This window comes from Notamacropus eugenii, chromosome 1, assembly GCF_028372415.1.
Source record: "Notamacropus eugenii isolate mMacEug1 chromosome 1, mMacEug1.pri_v2, whole genome shotgun sequence".
NCBI classification, from domain to species: Eukaryota; Metazoa; Chordata; class Mammalia; order Diprotodontia; family Macropodidae; genus Notamacropus; species Notamacropus eugenii.
The window spans coordinates 103,502,950-103,523,852 of record NC_092872.1 but is presented as its reverse complement, the minus strand read 5'-3'; the positions used below and the strand labels follow the sequence as shown (position 1 = coordinate 103,523,852).

The window sequence follows — 20,903 nt, the reverse complement described above, 5'->3', positions numbered from 1 at the left end:
AATTAGAATCCAGGTCTCCACCGCTCTAGGTCCAGTGCCTTATAGATTGCACCACCTAACTGCCTTTTATGGAAGAGGAAACGGAAAGTCAGAAACCAAAATCACATTGCTAGCAGAGCCTGGCCTTAAATCTAGGTCTTCTGACTCTAAATCCATTTCTCTTCCCACAATACAACACTACCACATTCCAGTAATGGGGTCCCACTATGGGGGAGGGGTTAAGAAAAACGACAAAATAGTGGAGATCTAGACAGGATACTATTAATTATTCCTCCTATCAGCAGCAGAAGAGGCATTTGTCTCAGCTTGATGAAGTATCTTCTGTCCTGAAACACTCCTGGGCAGTGTTTCAGAATATAGTTTCATTAAGTTGTTAGCCTTCCCTTTAGACTAGAGACAGCATTCTACATTTGGCAAAAGAAGGAAATGATGCTGTGTTTTTGAGTTATAAGATTCCTGCTCTTCCTGATGTGACGCTCTTAACAGCAGAGGGAGAGTTTATGACACTCTTAACATTAGGCCAAAAGTGTGCATGAAAAGTTTCAGCTTTAATATCAATGCTTCTGCCAAGTTACACATTTGAATAAAACACTTAATACTTACGTATCCCTTCTCTGATGAGATGGACTCTGTGCCTAGATAATGTTTTTATAAAATTTAATGTATCCTTCTAATGTAGATCCTTCATACATTGCAAGTATTAATTTCAATGGAGAATGGAGAAGGGGCAGGAAAGTGGCCTGGAGTCAGAACATGTCCAGGGAATCTAAATCTGGCCTCAGATACTTACTAGCTGTGGGACCCTGGGCAAGTCAGTTAACCCTGTTTGCCTTAGTTCCCTCATCTGTAAAATAACCTGGAGAAAGAAAACCATTCCAGGATCTTTGCCAAGAAAATGCCAAATGGGGTTACAAAGAATTATTCACAACTGAACCAAAGCATAAGAATGAAGAGGACAGACCATCAATAGGAAAAGTTTGGGTTTATTGTTGTTGTTCTACAATAACAATGATACATTTTCTCACCTCTACCCATTGTTATCTCACATGAACTTTCCTTGGCAATCAGTCAACTAATACCTATATCTATTATCTGCCTAGAACTGTGAGTAACAGTACCCATTTGTTGCCCTGGTGGTACAGTCCATGGTCACAGAACAAATGATTTCAATGAGTTTTGTTTTTTCAACAAATACTAATTTGTTTCTTATTTGACAGTCTAAATTCAGTACAATATTTGTTTTCATAACATCTAACATGTCTCATGTCCAAGTTAGCCAGTTTCTGTGCAGTGACTGTGGTGGGGTGATCTATTTTATTTGGCTACCCTTGATGTAATTCATTTGGACAGTTCTTTTAAAGGATATCAGTGATCAAAATGGTTCCACTGTGGTTTCTCCTGCACTCTCAGTTTCTTCTGCACATCATCTAAAGAAGATTTATGTGGTGACAATTATCTGGAAGTTGAGGCAATTGAACTAGCTAAGGGGTAGAGAGGCAGCAGCTGTTGCCAATGTTGTTAATGAGAGCACCACCCACTGCCTATAGGCAGCAGATGAAATCAGAGAGAGAGTCCAGACATGTGGCTTGGTATATAGGCTGGTACTATTATATACCAATTGTTATACAGTAGGGGCAGATCTGTATGCATTGCAGGTAGGAGAATCAGTTTCACAAGCAGAACAGTGCAACTCTGAATGTCTGATAACTGTGTGGCTTTCTCTGAGCACCATTGTCCTTTGCACTTAATAAACGCTTGTTAATTGAATGACTGGCCGATCTTATTACAAGTATTTATTTCATATTTTGAAGTTCCACAGCTCAAAGATCCCTGAAATATGAGGCAAAGGTCAGCCCTATCCCCTGACAACTGTGTTTATAAAAGGGCTGCAACTAACCACCACTTATGTGACTGTTTCTACCTCACTAATGTCCTATCTGCCTCATGCCTAGCATAAGCCTTCGACTGAAGGAAAAAACAAGAACTTTAAGATGATCAAAAGGACATACAGGCTGTTGGACTTTGTCCAGCAGTCTCAGTGTGATTGTGAAGACTCTATGGGCATGAGAAACTCACTCAGACTCCCAAGCTTTTATCTCCTTTGGAACTTGGAACCAGACAAGGAATTTTTTTGTTGTCTCAGTGCCCAGTGCCATATTTAGAGGATGAATCTGATTACGTATCTCCAAAAAGTAGAACTAATTTGCTGGGAGGGGCTCAGTATTTTGGAAAAACTTTGTCTTGCTGTGTCCTAATGTAGCCCTGTCGGGAAAAGCACGGATAGCAGACACTCATCTCAGAACTAAAGTGAGAACAATTCCATGCAGCACATCATTGAAACATTGACAGTTTTAGTGCTTGATCATGAACCAGAGAGCAATGGTACAGTATTTTTGAGGTGAGGTGGTTCCCAATCCATCCAGGATGCCTAGGGTAGTGTCAAGATAGCCAGTGGGTGCTCTATAAATATTTGCTGATGCTACTGCCTTGGTCTTTGACCTTGATTTGAAGCTCTAAGGTGAGATACAAGAATAAAAACCAAGGGGTTATCTTTGGATTTGTTGTCTTAAAATATCCTCCCAAGATATCAGTCACAAGAATAACTCATACTTACATAGCACATTCAACTTTTGAAAGGCACTTTCCTTCCAAGAGCTCTGGGAAATAGGTTTTACATGTATCATCATTCTTATTTTACAGATGAGAATCATGAGCTTTTGAAGTGAATGAACTTGCCCATGGTCCCACAGTTACTGTCAGAACTGGGACTCAAATTCTGATATCCTAGATGCTCATATCTCTCCCATCCTCAAAAAAATCCTCACTGGATTTGTCCATCCCTGCTAGTTATCATCCTATATGTCTCCTCCCTTTTATAGCCAAGTTCCTAGAAAAAGCCATTTATAATAGGTGCTTTTCATTTCTCCCTCTCCTCCACCCTTACTCTCTTGTTAACTCTTTGCATTCTGACTGATGACCTCATCATTCAATGGTAACCACTCTCTCCAAAGTCTCCTAATGGAGAAATCTAATGACCTTTTCTCAGATTTCATTCTCCTTGATCCCTCTGCAGCCTTTTACACTGTTGACCACTCTGTTCTCCTTAATAGGCTTTTCTCTCTAGGTTTTCATGACACTGCTCTCTCCTGGTCCTTCTCCTACCTGTCTAACAGCTCCTCCTCTGTCTCCTTTGCTGACTCTTCATCCACATCATACCTGCTAAACATGGGGGTCCTCCCAGCCTCTGTCTTGGGCCTTCTCTTCTCCATTCATAGTATTTCACTTGGTGATCTCATCAGTTCTCATGATCTCATTTATCACTATGCAGATGACTTGGAGAAGGAAATGGCAAATCTTTGCCAAGTGGGGTCATAAAGAGTTGGACATGACTGAAAATAACTGAACAATAACAAAAATACTGATGACTAACCTCTCTCCCAACCTCCAATCTCGTGTCTCCAAAAACAATAACGAAATTCATTTGGAAAACAAAAAGTCAAGAATTTCAAAGGAACTAGTGAAAAAATGTAAAGGAAGGAGGTTTAGCAACATCATATTTTAAACTGTAAAATAAAGCTGTAATTATCAAATCTATCTTGCGCTGGCTAAGAAATAGAAAGGTACATCAGTGTAACAGATCAATTTACAGCAGCAAATAAATATAGTAACCTTGGATTTTACAAGTGTAAGGATTTAAGTTTTGGGGATTAGAATTCATTATTTGGTAAAAAAATTGTTGGGAAAATTGGAAAGCAGTCTGGCAGAAATTGGGCATAGACCAATATCTTTACCAAGATAAGATCAAAATGGATACATGACTTAGATATAAAAAGTTGTTACAAGAAAACTTGAAGAACATGGACAGACATCTTGAATTAGATGTCTTGTACACCATGTATAAAACTCAACTCACGATCATCCCCCCTACCTGAACTGTCTCTTTTTCTTAACTTCTTTATTACTTTCAAGGGTACCATCATTTTCTTAGTCATGCAGGCTTGCAGTTCAGGTGCCATCCTTTACTCCCCATTCTCTTTACTCACCAATCCCATACCTAATCAATGATCAAGTCCTGTTATTTCTATTTACCATAATATACCATTCCTATACCATCTCTTCTATGCACCTCCTTCTTTTCTCTGACACTACAACCCACCTGGTGCACCCCTTCCTCATCTCATGTTTGTACTGTTGCAATAGCATATTGATTAGTCTTCCAGACTCAGTTCTCTCTTCATTCAAATCTATTCTTCACTAACACATGCTTGACTATATCATTTCCCTGTTCAATAAACTCTGGTGCCTCCCTATTATCTCCAGAATCAAATATTAAATCTTCTGTTTGGCTTTCAAAGTCCTTCATAATTTAGCCCTTTCTTGTTTCCTTACATCTTACTTTCCTCCAAATATTCTTCAGTCCAATAACATGGGTGTCCTTGCTGTTCCCGTACATTTTACTCCATGACTCCCAATTCTAAGCATTTTTTCTAGCTGCCCTATATGCCTGGAATGCTTTCCCTCTGCTTCTCTACTTTCCTTCACATTACAGCTAAAGTCTCATCTTCATCAAGAAACTTTTCTCAATTCTCAATCTTTTCTCTGAGATTGCCTCCCCTCCCCAATTTATCCCCCATTAGACTGTGAGTTCCTTGAGAGTTTTTCCCTTTCTTTTTATTCCCAGCACTTACTAGAGTGTCTGACGTATAGTAGGTGATTAATAAATGCTAATTACTGATGCTAAGCTCAACATTCTGTCCTTTTTCTTGGAGGCAATTGACTTGGTCAGGGTCACAAACCTCATAAGTGTCTGAGGCTAGATTTGAACTCAGGTCTTCCTGACTCCAGGGTCACCTAGCTGCCTCCACAATGCTCTTTCAGCACAGTACATTGCCTTCTGTCATTTATTTTTCATTCATTCATCATTCTAACTTTACATCTAAGGATATAGGACTACCCATATTTCACTGCATAATCACTGCAGAATTTTTCCAAATTTTTTTTGCAAAAAAGTGCTGTGCGACCATTATGGGAAGCTTTAAAAAACCCTCATGCCAGTATTACTTAAAACATTTATTACTAAACTGTCTCTGGTGCATGATTAGGATGAATGAAATACTCATGAATATATGTTAAAATTGGAGAGATGCAAGATTTACCATATCACATGACTTATTCACGGCAGCTTCACCCACCTCTTCCCCGCGCATCTATGGCTCTTGATTGAGCTGAGTTACAATACTGTTGGTACTGCTGTGTTCTAAACAAACCACACAAGTCCACTTTCAGAAATATACTGACCATTTCCCTATGGTTAGAATTCTAAGCTTGCAGCTTGCAAAGAATGAGAGAAAAATGCCTAACCCTAAATGCCATTGATGAATACCTTGCTGCCCTGTTTATCTTTTAAGTGGTGTGAAACGTGATGAAAGGTTTTCATCAAGTTTTGGACTGGAAAGAAAAAAATCCACAGGATGCGACTATTATGTGTTGGTGACAATTATGCGGTGAAATACGGCAATCAAAAGGCCTTGCAAGGTTTCCTACTGTCAGGCATGCAGTTGAGACTTCCAAGTTCTTTAGCATCTAAGCCACTGTTGTTTTCTTTGTCAAAGTGAGGCAGGATAATCTAAGTCCAATAATATTTTCCTGGGAATGAAGAGACCAGGACTCACTATACCAGCATTTCTGTTTTCTTTTATCTTCCACAATTAGAAAGCAAGGGACTGACAGATTAGAAACTGTTTTCCTTTTTGACTGTATTTGTATTCACAGTGCTGAGCCCATAATTAAAAAATGTTCTATCTATCTACCAACTATTAATTAGTGTGGGACGTTGGGCAAGTTGCTTAGCCTTTCAAGAGACCCAGTTTTCTGTAAATTGAGATGCCACACTATATGGGAATGGGAGTCACAGGACCTATACATCCCTGGTTTTGCTATGTACTACCTATGTGACATTGGAAAAGTCACAGTCTCCCAGGGTCTCTATTGGATCATCTCTGAAAGAATGGCCTCTTAGATCTCTCTAAAGTCCCTTGTAGCCCTAATATGTAAAAGGTTTCTTAGGACAGGTAAAATTCTGTATAGAATATACTTCAAATCTAGAGTGCCCTTTCTGGGTTACTGCTATCAGCTGGCCTTGAGAAATGATCTTTTTTGAAATGAGTAGTGAAGCAGAAAACAATATTTTAACACTGAAATTCCTGGATCCTCATTAGTATTTCATGTAGATTTATTCTGATATTTTGCAAAGTTGAAGCTCACTTAGGAAGGTAACCCAACTTGCTTTATGACTAAAGGGCTACCAAAAAAATTTCATGAATGATTTTTTAAATAGTAGGAATGACTTGAGTTACTTTGTGGCAGGCTCATTGTGGGGACCATTTTAATTGCCACCAGCTGGACTTTCAAAATAATGAAAATTCCAAGTGACATTTTGCAGAATGCAGGAATTTTTAGTGGCAACCAAGCTGTCTATGGCAGCTGTTACATATAGAAACTCTCTTTTCTTTTTTTCTCAAAGGTGTCCAATATCACAATCAACAGTCATGAGGAATATTAAAGTCTTACTCAAAAATGACAAAACCAGACATCTGGTTGGTCAACCTGAGTATGTTTGTTGGAGATTAAAAAAAAAATAACAATGTAGTGTTTCTATTGAAAATTCGCTTTTATTTTCCTGTGGCATTCCTTTTATAGTACATACATAATTAACCAGAAGAGCCCATGCAAATGAGTCCTGGCATACAAGTCCAGCACTTAGAACAAATCATGCCTGAGGCCTACACAGCGTATCTTTAGACTGCTAATGCTTGGTACCATCATCTCTGATACCGCTGAGTTGATTCTGCATAGTATCTGATGAACAGTATCTAATGTATATTTTAAATATTTTTATGGAGAAAGTTCTGTAATATCAGTAAAAAAAAATTAATCATAGGACCAAAGAAAATCTTTTTTCTCATTTTGAAGCTAAGCTAAAAGACACCTAGGAAGAATCCATCCCCGCAGCTTTTCCCTTTTCTTTGAGGATAAGTTCAAAAGGTCATTGCTTTCACTGTTCATACTTCTTTTCTAAGGTAGTAGAGGCTTATTTGTGGAAGCATAAAAATACTTTCAAAAACTATGTCATGAGAGTCATCCTGATTCTCCATTTTAAGATTTCCCCTTTTTGATTTACGTATTTATTGGGGCAGCTAGGTGGCATAGTGGATAGCACACTGACCCGCTAAATTCAAATTTGTTATCAGAAACTTACTTAGTTTAGCTGTGTGACCCTGGGCAAGCCACTTAACCCCAATTGCCTCCAAAAAAAAAAAAAATTGATAATGCATTGGAGAGAGGACAGGATTTGGTTTGGTTCAAGTCCTGCCTCTTATTTAAACAAGTCACTGAACCTCCAGAGTTTCATTTACCTCATGTGAAAAGTAAGGAAATCAGAATAGATGTCCTCAGAGGGCCCTTCTTTTATATCTATGCTCCTATGATCAGATGACCTTATATCAAACCCCTGCTCTGCTACTTTCTACTTGTGTGATCTTAGATAAGTCATTTATCGCTTTAGTTGCCTCATCTGTAAGATGACGAGGTTGGACTAGCCGTCTACTGAGGTTTCTTCCAGCTCTCAATCTATGGTCACATGAAGAAGATGTTCTTTCAGAAATAATAGTGTGCATTTATGCTGCTTCTAGGAAGGCAGAGAGTCAGTGGCTGCCTTTTTTATCTATTTTAAAGGAAAGCATACAAAGCGGAGGGATCATTAGTAGCTGAAAAAATAACTATTAAGTTTTTTAGGAGGTGCCGGACTAATCTTAATCATAAAAGCTGGAGAGCTAAGAAGGCAGCTGTTCAGAGAGGCTAAACCTTATTAAAATTGCCTTCATTTGAAGCATGGCCCCAAATAACACTGATTTTGGCACAGAAGCAAAAGTCTCTCGAATAAGGAATGGAAATTTCTCACCAGTATCGAGCTCCGTTATATATCACTTAGTTAAACAACAGAGTGGCATGCTGTTTAGAAATTAATAGAATGAGGGAGGCAGTGAGGTCACAGGTCTATTAGGACAGATTGCCTGCAGAAGACACATTTTCCCATGTACTCACCAAATATCACATAGTAGGAATAGGTGAGGCTCCCACACTATTTTTAGGTGAAGCTGCAACCTCCTCTCAATACTGCTGTTGAAGGTGAACATGGGGCTGAAGAGTAGGGCAGCTCCATTGTGAAAATGCTTTCCATGAGTGAATTTCTACTTTTGCATGGAAACAATAATAAAATGACAATCCCTAAGCCCTACCATTTACCTCATCAGTGGTCTTCACTGCAATCATGAGAAATGTCAGGGCGTGTGCCTAGGAGTGAATAGCAGAATTTTCAAATCCTGAGGGCTCTCAAATAGATTTTGTAAAAAAAAAAAAAAAAAAAAAAAGCTTCCCTCTTAGGGAGGCACAAAACTTTCTTTGGCCCTCTTTCTTTGTACTAGCTCCATTTACTACAGTGATGGTGACTCTACCATCTATAGTGTATTTTCTTCAGAGCTCACAACTTTAAAGACCATAGGAAAAAAATTAAAAGCTCACAGATTCCTTGACAGCATCCCCATATCCACCACGATGAGTCTCGCAGGTTGAGTGTGATTGTCAGACTGCTCAACTCTGTCCTTCTACCCCAAATACTTTCCCATCTATGTATAAAGGATAGCAGTTCTTACTTTCTTCCTCTCCCTCTCCCCATTTTGTAAATTATTTTATGGTGCAAAGGATGACACAGCCAATGGCAATGAAAAAGGGAGGGAAACTTAAAAGTGAAAGGGATGAAAAAAGAAAATATATCATAGAATTTTTTAATAAGAAGAATGATTCTTGCTTGTTTGTCTTTTAAAAAGACAAGGGGAAATAGTAGCGTTAAGGGGACATAAGGATTCAGGTCAACATACATCATCTACAACTATAATACAATGATGATTAACACCATTTGAAATTTGAGAGGTAGCAAGGTATAGTAGAAAAAGAATTTATTTGGAGTCAGAAAGTATAGACTTAAATCCTGGTTCTTTATTTACTAGCATGTAACCTTCATCAAGTTATATCACCTCTTTGACCAATACAGGAAATGATTGGAGTAGACCAGATAACCTCTAAGGTTTATTCCAGCTCTTAATCCTATAACACCGTAGATTGATAGGTATGTAGTTTGATAGGTAGGAGGCACTTTCCCTGGGAATAGACACTGGGGAGAGAATCCTGAGCTACATACGTAAACCAAAGCAATTCTTCCACATTTTCTGAATCATCAAAGACTGAACTATCTTTAGTCCATTTTTTATTGTTAAGTGCATGGTGTATCCTAACTTTCTGGAAACTAGTCCTCCATGTACCATAACTCTAACAAAGCTATTTAAACAGAACACCACATTCCCAATCATCTTGGATAATAGGGATTTTATGGTATTTTTGTTGACCAAATTATACTCCTTAGTACTTCTTTTCCTGTGGGGGAAGAGAGAAAGGAGGAGGGAGAGAGGGAGAGGGACAGAGAGAGAGAGAGAGAGAGAAGGGAGGAAGAGGGGGAGAGAGGGAGAGGGGAAGACAGAGAGAGAGGGAGAGAGAGAGAGAGAGAGAAAGAACATGCTATTTTCCATACTGTACCTTCCTATGACTCTATTTCCTCCATCCCTGGTTGGTTATTTTTAATTTGAAAAATACAAAGAACACAAATCAAATTGTTTCAGCTGTCCCAAATTGATTGCAGACCTCTCTATAAAATCATGAACTAAATTAGTGCACAAAAAATCTTGTTCCAAGGATAGAGGAACTTATAGAATAGTATAAAAAAATTATGGATAGAAATTCAACAGAAACCTGGGTTCCAATCCCACTTCCAACACTTAGTACTTGGGTAACAGGTGGGTAATGTTGCCTCATCTCTCTGATCTCCTAATTTCTTCATCTGTAAAATGGGAATTGTTATACTTTTAGTGGGCAGCAAGGTGGATAAAGTACCATAGTGGATAGAGTACCAGACCTCGAGTCAGGAAAACTCATTTTCCTGAATTCAAATCCAGCCTCAGACATTTCCTAGGTATGCAGTTCAGGGCAACTCATTTAACCTCTGTTTGCCTTAATCTGCTGCAGCAGGAAATGGAAAACCACTCCAGTAACTCTGCCAAGAAAATCCCATGGACAACATTGGCATGGTCCACAGGGTCACAAAGGTTGGACATTAATGGACAATAAGAGCATGGGTAGTTAACTACAGGTTGTAATTTGTGGAGTACCAGGGAAACTCTTCACCCCAAAACATCACTTCCCTAAGGAAGGAAGAAAGAATTGTAAGATAAGGCAATATATGATAAGTACCAGAAAAAAGGGACAAACTAAATAGTACAGGAAGAAAAGCAAAGGACAGAGAAATTACTATAAGGTGAGGAAATAAGAGAGAGCTTCAAAGAAGCCAAAATAAACCACAGAGAATATTTTAGGGAATAATAGGTAGACCAGTTTGCTTTAAGTACAAAGTTTATAAAGAGGAATAGTATGAAATCAAAAAGAGGTTACACAAACAAACTTGTTTTTATCTGAGTATTCTTAACGAACTACATTCTAATAAAGTGAGGAGAGTCATGACCTAAGAGCCTAGAAATTCACAGTCTAGTCCTGTCCTAGCTTCCAACTAGCTGGGTAGGAGATCCAGGGTGCAGGTGAAATGTGCTAAGGAATGGAAATACAAATACTTTGGGTATAAGGAGGCATAATCCAAGGGCAGGGGTGGGAACCTGCGACCTCAAGGCCACATGTGGTCCTCTAGGTCCTCAGGTGTGGCCCTTTGACTGAATCCAAACTTCACAGAGCAAATCCCCTCAATAAAAGGATTTGTTATTTAAAGCTTGGACTCAGTCAAAAGGCCATACCCAAGGACCTAGAAGGTCACATGTGACCTTGAGGCCCCAGGTTCCCCATCCCTATCCTAAGGTATAAGGAGATCAGGTACTGGGAATCAGAAACTCAGGCAAAGTAATTAGGGAAATGAAGGCACAGGCCAAAGAGTGGGACCCCAAGGAGTTCAGATCTTTCCAAGGAATCTGGATAATAGGCATATGGCAATAATAACAAGAGCTAATCTCAATATTGAACCAACTACATTCTGAGAAAAGGATTTTTTAAATGAGGGGATTTTGAGCTTTTCATTGTGTTATGGATCCTTTGGATAGGTGAAGCCTATGGATGTCTAAGAAAAATATTTTTAAATGGCATGAAATAAAATGAATAGAGTTACCAAGGGAACAAATTATATTGAAATACAATTATACAAAAAAATTTAAGTCCACAGAAACGATTGTTTTCGATGTTTCTTTACCTAGGCCGAAGAACTTATCTCAAAGATTTGTTGAAATCTTGTGTTTGTCCTTGGTTCTCTAAGAGGATCATGACCTCAAGATGATGACATGATTTGCAATTGACTTTAATTTGAGGGATGGAGGGCTCACTTTCTCCTCCTGAGCCATCTGGGTCCAGTGGCCAGATATTCATCAGGAGGACTGGAGATGGTCCAGGATGCAATGGGAGACTCTGGCCTTTTCAGGCTAAAGTCTTATCACATTCTCACTTTGAATGAGATACACTCATTCACTGAATAGCCTTCTTTAAGTTACTCAAGGGATGTCCCCTTTAATTACAAAAAAATCAAACTGGGAGGGGAAAACCCTCAGGGTTCCTGGGTAAAAGAAAAACAATTACTATTTAGTTATTACATCCACTCTGCGCTAGGTGAGTGGGGACTTGCTGTCCAGTCTATGAGCTCCAGAGTGAATTGGGTTTAAGGCTTGATGTTTGAGCAAGAAATGCAGGCAGTAAACTCAAAGGAAAAAAGGCAGCTTTTGGCCATGGAGTTTACCTTCCCCTGGGCAGAACACCAGAGGAGGGGAGGGGAGGAGAGAAGGGGAGGAGAGGGGAGGAGGGGAGGGAAGAGGATCAAAGATCATTCTAATCTCAAAGATTAGAATAGCCTGAACCTATAAGGGAGTCATGGAGGAGGAGGGTGTGGTGGCTGGATTGGGTAGAAGGTGGAAGACAGAACAAGCAGATATATACAGGTATAGAAATGGAATAAGGTTATGGGAAACTAAATAATTCCTGACTGTTAGAAGACAAGGAAGCAAAAATCCATACAATGAAGAGACCATGTTGGAAGATGGGACTAAAATAGTAGAATTCCGCAAGCCACCTGTTTCATTCTTTACAGCTATTCGTAACTGTTCATCTCCATAAAGTTTGACCTAAACCCCCACAGTTTTGTTGATAATTTCCTACCCCTATAAAGAGGTGGTAGAGGTGTTGGGAGAAGCGGGGTTGAGGAAAGAGCAGGTGATCATCATGGCAAAATAACCTTTCAATGGCACCCTGATTCCTGAAAAAAGAATGGACTTCCAAGAAATGAAGATAGCACCGAAAGAGACACATCTCTTTCTATCCGCTTAACCACTGATACCCTAGGACAAATCACTGTTGCCCCTCCCTAGTTACAACTCCATAGCCAATTCGTATGCGTGTGTGCGCGCATAGCTTTGACAGTTATAAGTTATTTCTTTACAACCACCCTATAAAGCAGATAATACAAGGGGCTATATTCGGCAGACTGATAGTTATCCTATCACTCTCCACAGCTCAAAGCCCTTTCTTGGTTTCTGTCATGCTTAATTCCCTAGGTATGAACATGGACAATTCATTTAACCTTGACCCGCCTCAGTTACTTTATCTGTAAAATGAAAGGGTTGGGCTAAAGGAGAGTCTAAGGTCTTTTCCAGCTCTAAATGTATGACCTTATGGTTATACAGGTAAGGAAATGGAGACTCTGTGAGATTGGGTGACTTGCCCACACAGTCTATTACGAATTCTCTCATATCTATTCTCGCTGCTTCAGTAATGGCAGGATGTACTGAAGTCATACACAATCCTTGTGGACACTCCCTTGAATTTCTGCCCCTAAAATCTGCTTGTCCAATACAGAAGTCAGTTCTTCATAGCCCCAAAAGGTATTATTTTGTGCTACTGACAGCCTAAATGCACAGAAGCAGGAGCTCTTAAGATTTTTTTAAAAGCCATATTCAGGATCTTTGGAATAAGCCTATGTTACAGGTAAGATCATGTCATTAATTAGGTTTCTAAAGCCCCTTGGAGAGGGTCCAAGTTGACCCCAGGCTAGGCATACTTCTGTGCTGTGGTTAGGAAGGGGAGGATGGGGGCTACTAGAATGATGCCATGGCGAAGCATTAATAATAACAGTGGCAGTGGAACAAAATGCTATGTGGTATGCAGAAATAACTTGGCTGGATTCCTCAGGACAACTGCCTCTCTGAAATACACACACAAGGGAAACTGTAGATTTCAGTTAGACACTGACTTTTAAACATAGTGACAGTTGAGCTCCTGCTTGACATGCTCATAAGAGCAAAATAAATGGCAGTTTCAGCTCCATGCCAAGAGTGAAAGCAGGTCATGACAGTCATCATCTATTGGATTGGCAATTGTTCCAAGTAATTTCCAGGAGACTTTCCTGGGTCAGTCTAGGGAAACTGGGCACAGCATAAACCAGGAAAGGGCCCTGAGGTGTAGCGAATACAGGATGACAATCAGTCCCCAAAGTAAGGCCCTTCGTCATACATACATACGTGTGTGTATATATATATATATATAGATATATATAGATATGTATATATCTATATATATCTATCTATATATATATATATATATCATTGTTAATAATAATTGATATGCAGCTAACTGCAGAATTGAAACCACCATGTCCAGGACATAGAAAACATCTAAAAGAGAGAAAATGCCCAGTAGGAGAAGAAAGGGAAAAGAAATGTCCCACAATCCCATTTGTGTACTTACAACGTGCTCTTAGCATATTTTAAATTTTCTACTTCTTTGTTATCCTATATTCAATAGCATTCAATTGCATTCCCATGCTGTATTTAAAGGCATTTGAATTACTATTATCCTCTTTGGGTCAGACAAGTCATTCCTTTATAAGAAGCTTTGCCACAATCACATCTCTGGTAAGCAAGCTATTTCTAGTATTAAGCATTTTCTCAAAACCTGATTCTTTTTGCACTAAAAAATTTTTAATCATAATGAAGATTTTAACTTTCCTTTTCTCTCTTTACCTGACATCTTTTCAATCTCTCCCTCTCCCCTGACATAATTCAAAGTTCCAAATTCTAATTGTGAAACTCTACGCCCACTTGGTCTCTGCTGCTTTCCTCAAGTCCACAGAGCATTTCCTCATAAAGAAACATTGGAAAATATCTTATATCACAGATGGTCAAGCCCAGCTGATGACTACAAAAGAGCCAAAAGCAATTCTGAGCATCTGTCAAATACTTGAAATTGTGAGCTTCGGACATTAGGCTTGCTCTACTGCCTTTAGGAGCCTTAAACCCTGGAAGCTAGCAGGTAAAGAACAGATGCTGGACAGTATCACGGTCCGTTGTTGTTCAGTTGTTTGTGACTCTTAGTGACCCCATTTGGGTTTTTCTTGGCAAAGATACTGGAGTGGTTGGCCATTTCTTTTTCTAGTTTATTTGACAGACTAGGAAACTGAGGCAAACAGGGATAAGTGACTTGCCCAGGTTCACACAGCTAGTAAGTGTCTAGGCCAGATTTAAACTCAGGAAGATGAATCTCCCTGATTCCAAGTCCACTGTACCACCCAACTTGCCCACCTCTGTTCTGAAGACTTCCTAAATCTCAGCAGCATCTTTTGAATTAACGAATGAATAAGAGTTTCTGTGGCTTTAGTGCAAAGGGTACTGGACTCCAGATTCAGCAGAATGGTACAGTGAAAAAATCACTGGCTCCATAATCAGAGGCTCTGGGTTCAAATTCCACCTCTGTCAATACTCAGTCTCAGTTTCATCTGTAAAAAAACCAGATGACTTCTCTTCATTTGTAGAAAGACCACATGACTTGCAGCTTTAGATCTAGCCTATATTAGCCTAAGACCCAGGTTCAAGTGTCAGTTCTGACAACTTAACACTGGGTCACGTTGGACAAGTCCCTCCACTTCTACAGACTTTGGTTTCCTTATTGAAAAAGTAAGGCTAACTCCTGTGTTGCTTATCTGGCAAGGTTGCTGGGAAGAAAATCCTTTGCAAAACCTTAAAGCATTAAACAAATGTGGGTTGTTGTTAATAAGGACATTAAGATATGATACTATTCCCCCACACACACACTTTTCAAATTCTCAAGTGAGTTCAAAGTAGAAACAAATACATCTTCTTACACACATACTCATGATGGTAAGCACAATGGGAAACATTCTCAAAGGGCAGAAGCAAAAAAAAAAATATGCCCCAGAGCTGGCCCCAGGCATAACTGGGAAAAAGGCAAAAGTTATTTTGAGCGTCCTGCTTCTAACATGCATTCCTTTCCTCATGGATGGTGCTTTCCCTCACTTCCCAGGTGTTCTTTGTTTCCCACAATTTGACCCTGCCCCGGCCCTGCTGCAGAACCTCACCTGTGTGCCTTTCTCCTGTTAAAATTTACCTATGCAGGTTGGCCCATTCCTATTAGAAATTAATCTGATACATGGTATTAATGCTTAATATACCTCCCAAGGGTAGGGATATTTAAACAGGGGATTTCTGGAGATAGAAAACCTTAGTCCAAAGGAATGAATGCAATTTCAGGCTGTAAGGAGGTATTTTGGGATGGGGTCCTCTCCCCCCTCCTCTAAAAAAAAATCACACTTAAATAACTACACCATTCTCTAATTCCTTCAGCTGTGCTTTTGTGGTAACATCCTCAATGACACCTGTACAATGGCATTTCGCACACCCCTACACCAGCTACCAAAAGGGCAAAGGCATCTCAAGTAAACTTTTTTAATACCCAACAAATTCAAGTGGGTGAAGTCAATTTCAAGAGGATTTTGTTATAAAACAGCAGAGAAGTTTTACAATATGTACACTGAATTTCAGTCTAGGATACTTTTATTGTGACCAAATTACCTAGAAATAGAATTTAGAATGAAATGAGTGGAAGAGCCTTTAACCGTCCCCTGGAGCAGCAGGCACACACCTACCTAACTTCCTTACTTGAGTAAACATCTCTATCCAAGTTTTAAACCTTTCTGAAAACTAGATTTGTAATGGCATAACTTCCATAGCTGTAGCACTGGCAGGCAGTAAGTAAAATGAGTAACTTCCCCCCAGCCAAGCTAGCCCTTCCCTTCTCTCACCCCCCCAAGTCAGGAAGCAGTGGCTGTTTGTTGTTAGAAAGAGGGGGGAAAGAACAGTCTGCCCCTTATAGTGTTAAACTATGTTCAGCTTTTATATATGCATCTTGATGCCTCCCCTGAAGGTATCCCTCCCTACTGTGCAACTGCCACTCTTACTGCCCCTGTGCCAGCTCAGCAGAAGCCTTCCTGTCAGCCTTGGAAAGGAAGTAAGGTTTCTAAAAGTCATAGTTTATTGAAACGTTGTGGTGATCCCATAAGACTTGTGGGTTGTAAATTGAATCAGAGGTTAACTGTGGAGCTAAATTACCATCCCTACCAAAGTGCTGAGTATTCCCTTTCTATCTTTGACTAGGAAATGGCATTTTATTTTTAGTTTAATTAATTTTCTTTCATTTATCTCTTTTTTGTTATTACATCTCCTCTAATTCCAAATATATCCATCATTCTCAAAAGGCATAATAAAAAAAAAAAATACGTCCCAGAACTGGCCCTAGGCAAAACTGCGAAAAAGGTAAAATTTATTTTGAGTATCCTGCTTCTAACATATGCATTCCTTTTCTCATGGGTGGTGGGGATGGGGTTGAGAGAACAGTTCCACTTGGATGTGGTCACGTAAGGAAAAGAGAGCTCCTCCCAAGAGAAGGAACATTGGCTCTGTAGTCAGAAAACCTGGATGCAAATCCGATCATCTTGGACAAGTCACTTAACTTTTTTGGGTTTCAGTTTCCTCCTTTGTAAAATATAGATAATAGCAGCACAGTTGTAAAGATCAAAGGAAATCATGTAAATAAAGCTCTACATACATCTCAATAATTTTTATTAATGCTATTGTTAGATGGGCTCTGAGGTCCCTTCTGACTCCACTATGATTCTATGATTCCTAGGGAGTCCCATGGACCCGTTGTCACCTATGTTTCTAGAGGACTGAGTGAATAAGTACAAGAACAACAGTTACCACAAGATCATGATGGATAGGAAATATGCCCCCCACCACACGTCAATGCCCTGGGACAAAGCCCTGTTTATCTTGTCCTAAGTATGGCTCCATTTCTGATTCCAAATTCAGTGCTGTCACCATGACAGGTAATCTCTGACATTCATTTTCTCAAGCTTTTCCAATCATGCTGTTAGGGGGAGCTATACAAGATGCATGGGATTAAAGTGGCCTCAAAATCAAGCAAGGGGCAATGAGTCAACCCTGACCTACTCATTTCCAGAGCTCATTGGGCCTACCCTTTGATAACCATAAAAATAGGAAATGCATCAAAACCATTTTATTTTCTCATCTAACCAGACAGGCTACTCAGCTGTCATCTCAGCAATGTTAGCTTGGATTTTCAGACTGGTATTTTGTGGATTCAACATTCTCTAATGCAATTATATTCTGATAAGTTTTGGTTCTGGGAACAAAGGAGTAGGGAAATAAGTTAATTTGTCCTATGTTGTATTCCTAGCCTGAAAAAGCCAAAGAAAAGAGGAAAGAGAAGGAAGAAGCTCCATACCAAAATAGAGTTCCTTATTTCACAACCAAAAAGGGATGAGATAATCCTTTTTTGACATTTATTAAGGAGCAAAATGTCAAGTTAAGTCCCTAGATCTTAAACTTATCACACATAGAATCAAAGATTTAGAGCTGGGAAAAACCTTAGAAGAATCTAGTTCAATCCCCTTATTTTAAAGGTAAGGATTTTGAGGCCCAGAATGTTAAGTAAGTACTTTGCTAAAGATCACAGGGGTGTTAATGTGTCAAATACAGAATTTGAACCTGGAGTCTCTGATTCCAAATCTAGAACCCTTTGCACTGTAGAAAATAAAGCCCAAGGAGACTGTGTCTAGCCCAAGGTGACACAGCTAGCTAGAGATGGAGTAGGATCAGAGACCACTAGATCCTTCTAGCTGATCTCACTTTTCACTACCTCATGGTACCTCACTCTGTCTGACAAAACATAGGGCTTTGTGTTGTAATGGACCCTTAAAAAGGCATCTGATCTAACAGCTGCCTCCAGTTTAAAAGATGAAGAAATTCAGATTCAGAGTTTAGTAACTTGCTCAGGGTCCCACAACAAGGAGGCTGGTTGAGATTTGAACTCCGATCTTCCAGCACTCTTTGCAGAATAAACACAACACGACTAAGAACGTGTGCAGCTTTTAAGACTATTTTTTTATGGAAAGGGAAAGTAAACTGATGAGATCATCTTTTTACCCTCTGATGCCTGCTCTTCGTGTCCTGTTTAAGAAATTAGATACCTTGGAGCTCTTCTCCTCTGTGGAGAAGAAACTCCTATAGCTAACATTCCATTAAAAATCCTGCAGAAGTCAAACCCAGAAAGGCGAGCCCATCCTTACCTTCCTCATTTAGAATCCAAGGCAAAAACGTAAACACTGAGTCAAAGCCACAAGTGCTGTCTTCAAAGGCGCAGGAGCCCGCAGGAAGCTCCGCAGCTCTGGCACACTGCAGCGCTGCCGGCACAAAGAAAGTTTCAGTACATGCCCCCTGGGAGCACTCACCAAACTTTGAGCAAGCTAGGGTAGGTGGAGGGAAAGCGTGGGGCAGAGAGGGTGCGTTGGTGCCTTGAGAGGACCTTTCCCCACCGTCTGCCCTCTACCCCTACCTAAACGCTAGCCCAGACGGGGACGGAAAGCAAGATGCCAGGGCAGATGAGGACAGGGCATCGCGCGCTCAGGTTCTCTGTGTTGCCAGCCCGGCAGAGCCTGGCTCGTTCCAGGGCAGAGTATGGGCTCCCAGCAGTGCACGCCCGTAGGCAACGCTTCTCAGACCGGTGGGCAGCACGAGGGGCAAAGTTTAGAACGCACTTACTTCTAGCGCTGACTCTTACCTTGCACCACCAGGAGGACACCCCACAGGAGCATAGTCGCCCTTCAGGGAGGAGCGCTCAGACTTCAAGCTGATAGCCCACTGCCACGGGATGGGTTTGAGTGGAAGGAGGAGAGGGAGGGCTGGGAACCGGGGTGGCAGGACAGGGGGAGTAGGAGGGGAACGCGACTGTGCAGCCCGGGGTGGGGGGATGTAGAAATCGTCGCCTGGGCAGGCGGCAGGGTGAATCCTCGAGGAGCCCAACTTGGGATGCCAGCTGTGTGGGGCTCAGCGGGAGGCTGGAGGGTACCGAAGGCGGGTCATGGGCGGCGAGGCTGCAGCCGCAGTTTCGGAGATGGAGTCCAGAGTGGAGTTCACCCTGCCGCACAGCTGGTCCTCAGCAGAGCTGAGGGCTGGGGAGGGAGGAGACAGCTGGAGGCTTTCTGGCCAAACCCGAGGCTGGCTAAGGAGAAGCTGGGAGAGGAGAAGGGGCAGGTCAGGGTGAAGGCCCTTGGCTCTGCTGCTCGCCTCGGAAAGGAGGATCCAGGAGGCAAGGAGACCTAACACTGACTGGAGCAGGGCTGGAACCCTTCTTCTGTGGGAAACAGATTCTTTCTGGGGCCCTTTGCGTCAGCTTGCCCACATCTGGCATACCCAAGCATCTAGGTTTGTCCCTTATTTTTAACCTCTACTCCCCAGAATAGAACAGGGTTGGAATGTCTTCAGGACACACTCTTGGATGTTTTGGATACTGATAAAGCAGTGATAAGCTTTACATAAAAATGCTTGTATGACTTCACCAACATTCCTATTATATACTTTGGATCCAGAGGAACTAATGCCTCCCCTTGTGTTCAGCATCTCTCAACCCCACAGAGCTTAAAATCTGTAACCCAGCGAAGGAGATAATACTGTTTACTGAGCTGTTCTTGTGGTCAGATGAGTACTTTTTTTGGCCTAAATTTGCTCTTGGTTCATTCAGTGTGGGAGATAAGGTTTTTCTTCATAGGCATCCAAAATGTTCTGTCTGGATAGTGTGGCAAGAATTTATACCTTCCTAAATTAATCTCCCCAGTTCCAAAGTAACACACACACGCACACACACACACGCACATACACACACAACACCCTCTCTCCCAAAAAAACACACTTCGGGTGCATGGATGAAGAGTAAGGAGCTAATACAGTATGTGATGTTTTCCCCTCAATCTTAACAGAAATAGCTGAGATAAGGAATCTTGGGAAAAAGCAAGCAAGGGTTACAGTTTAAAGTAAAATAAACGTAATAACTTAGATAGTGCTTTAAGGTTTACCAAAGTTAGTCTTCACATTCCCGTCTATTAGATAGTGCCAGTATTCTAACTTTGATACCCCTCTAGGTTCATGATCTCATCAATGTGGCTACTCTCTCAGTTTTTGCAAATTTCACCCCATCCATACCTGCCCATCCTGCAGGACTCTTGTCCATGTTCTTCTATACGTTCAACATAGGGGGTCCCCCCAAAGTAGTGAAAGCCTTTCTCTAATTCCATTAAGATCTCGTGGATAACAAAAAAAAAAACTATAAAAATTTCTTATTAAAAAAATCATTCATTATCAAATGAATTTATACCAGGTGTGCAAAGGTGGTTAGGGAAACAACATAATTAAGTATTAATAACATTCAATTGACAAAATATTCAGAACCACATGATCATTTTAACAGATGTAGAAAAAGTATCTTATGAAGTATAACATTCATTTATGCTGAAATACTAAGTAAAGGCATGGATTGGTGGTTCTAAACCATTTTCTCTCATGTGTGCCTTTGGCACTCTGTTGATGCCTATGGCCCCCTTAAGCATC

The 20,903-nt window shown here is 40.6% G+C and overlaps 1 protein-coding gene across 2 annotated transcripts in view; it reads right to left on the bottom strand.

Annotated features, from left to right (window-relative positions):
- Positions 1-19,457, bottom strand: part of MAMDC2 (MAM domain containing 2) — a 213,316-nt gene extending 193,859 nt beyond the window's left edge. The window contains exons 1-2 of one of the 2 annotated variants that reach the window (XR_011967488.1): positions 19,081-19,232; positions 18,590-18,703 (exon numbers count right to left, since the gene is read on the bottom strand). Coding sequence is in view for 1 of the 2 variants with exons in the window: in XM_072611349.1 (XP_072467450.1) it covers positions 18,590-18,703; positions 19,081-19,114 (148 nt within the window). In the remaining variant the exon portion in view is untranslated. Of the gene's footprint in view, positions 1-18,589; positions 18,704-19,080 lie in introns of both variants that reach the window. The other variant, XM_072611349.1, reaches the window with a different exon arrangement.
- Between the last annotated feature and the right edge of the window lie 1,446 nt (positions 19,458-20,903).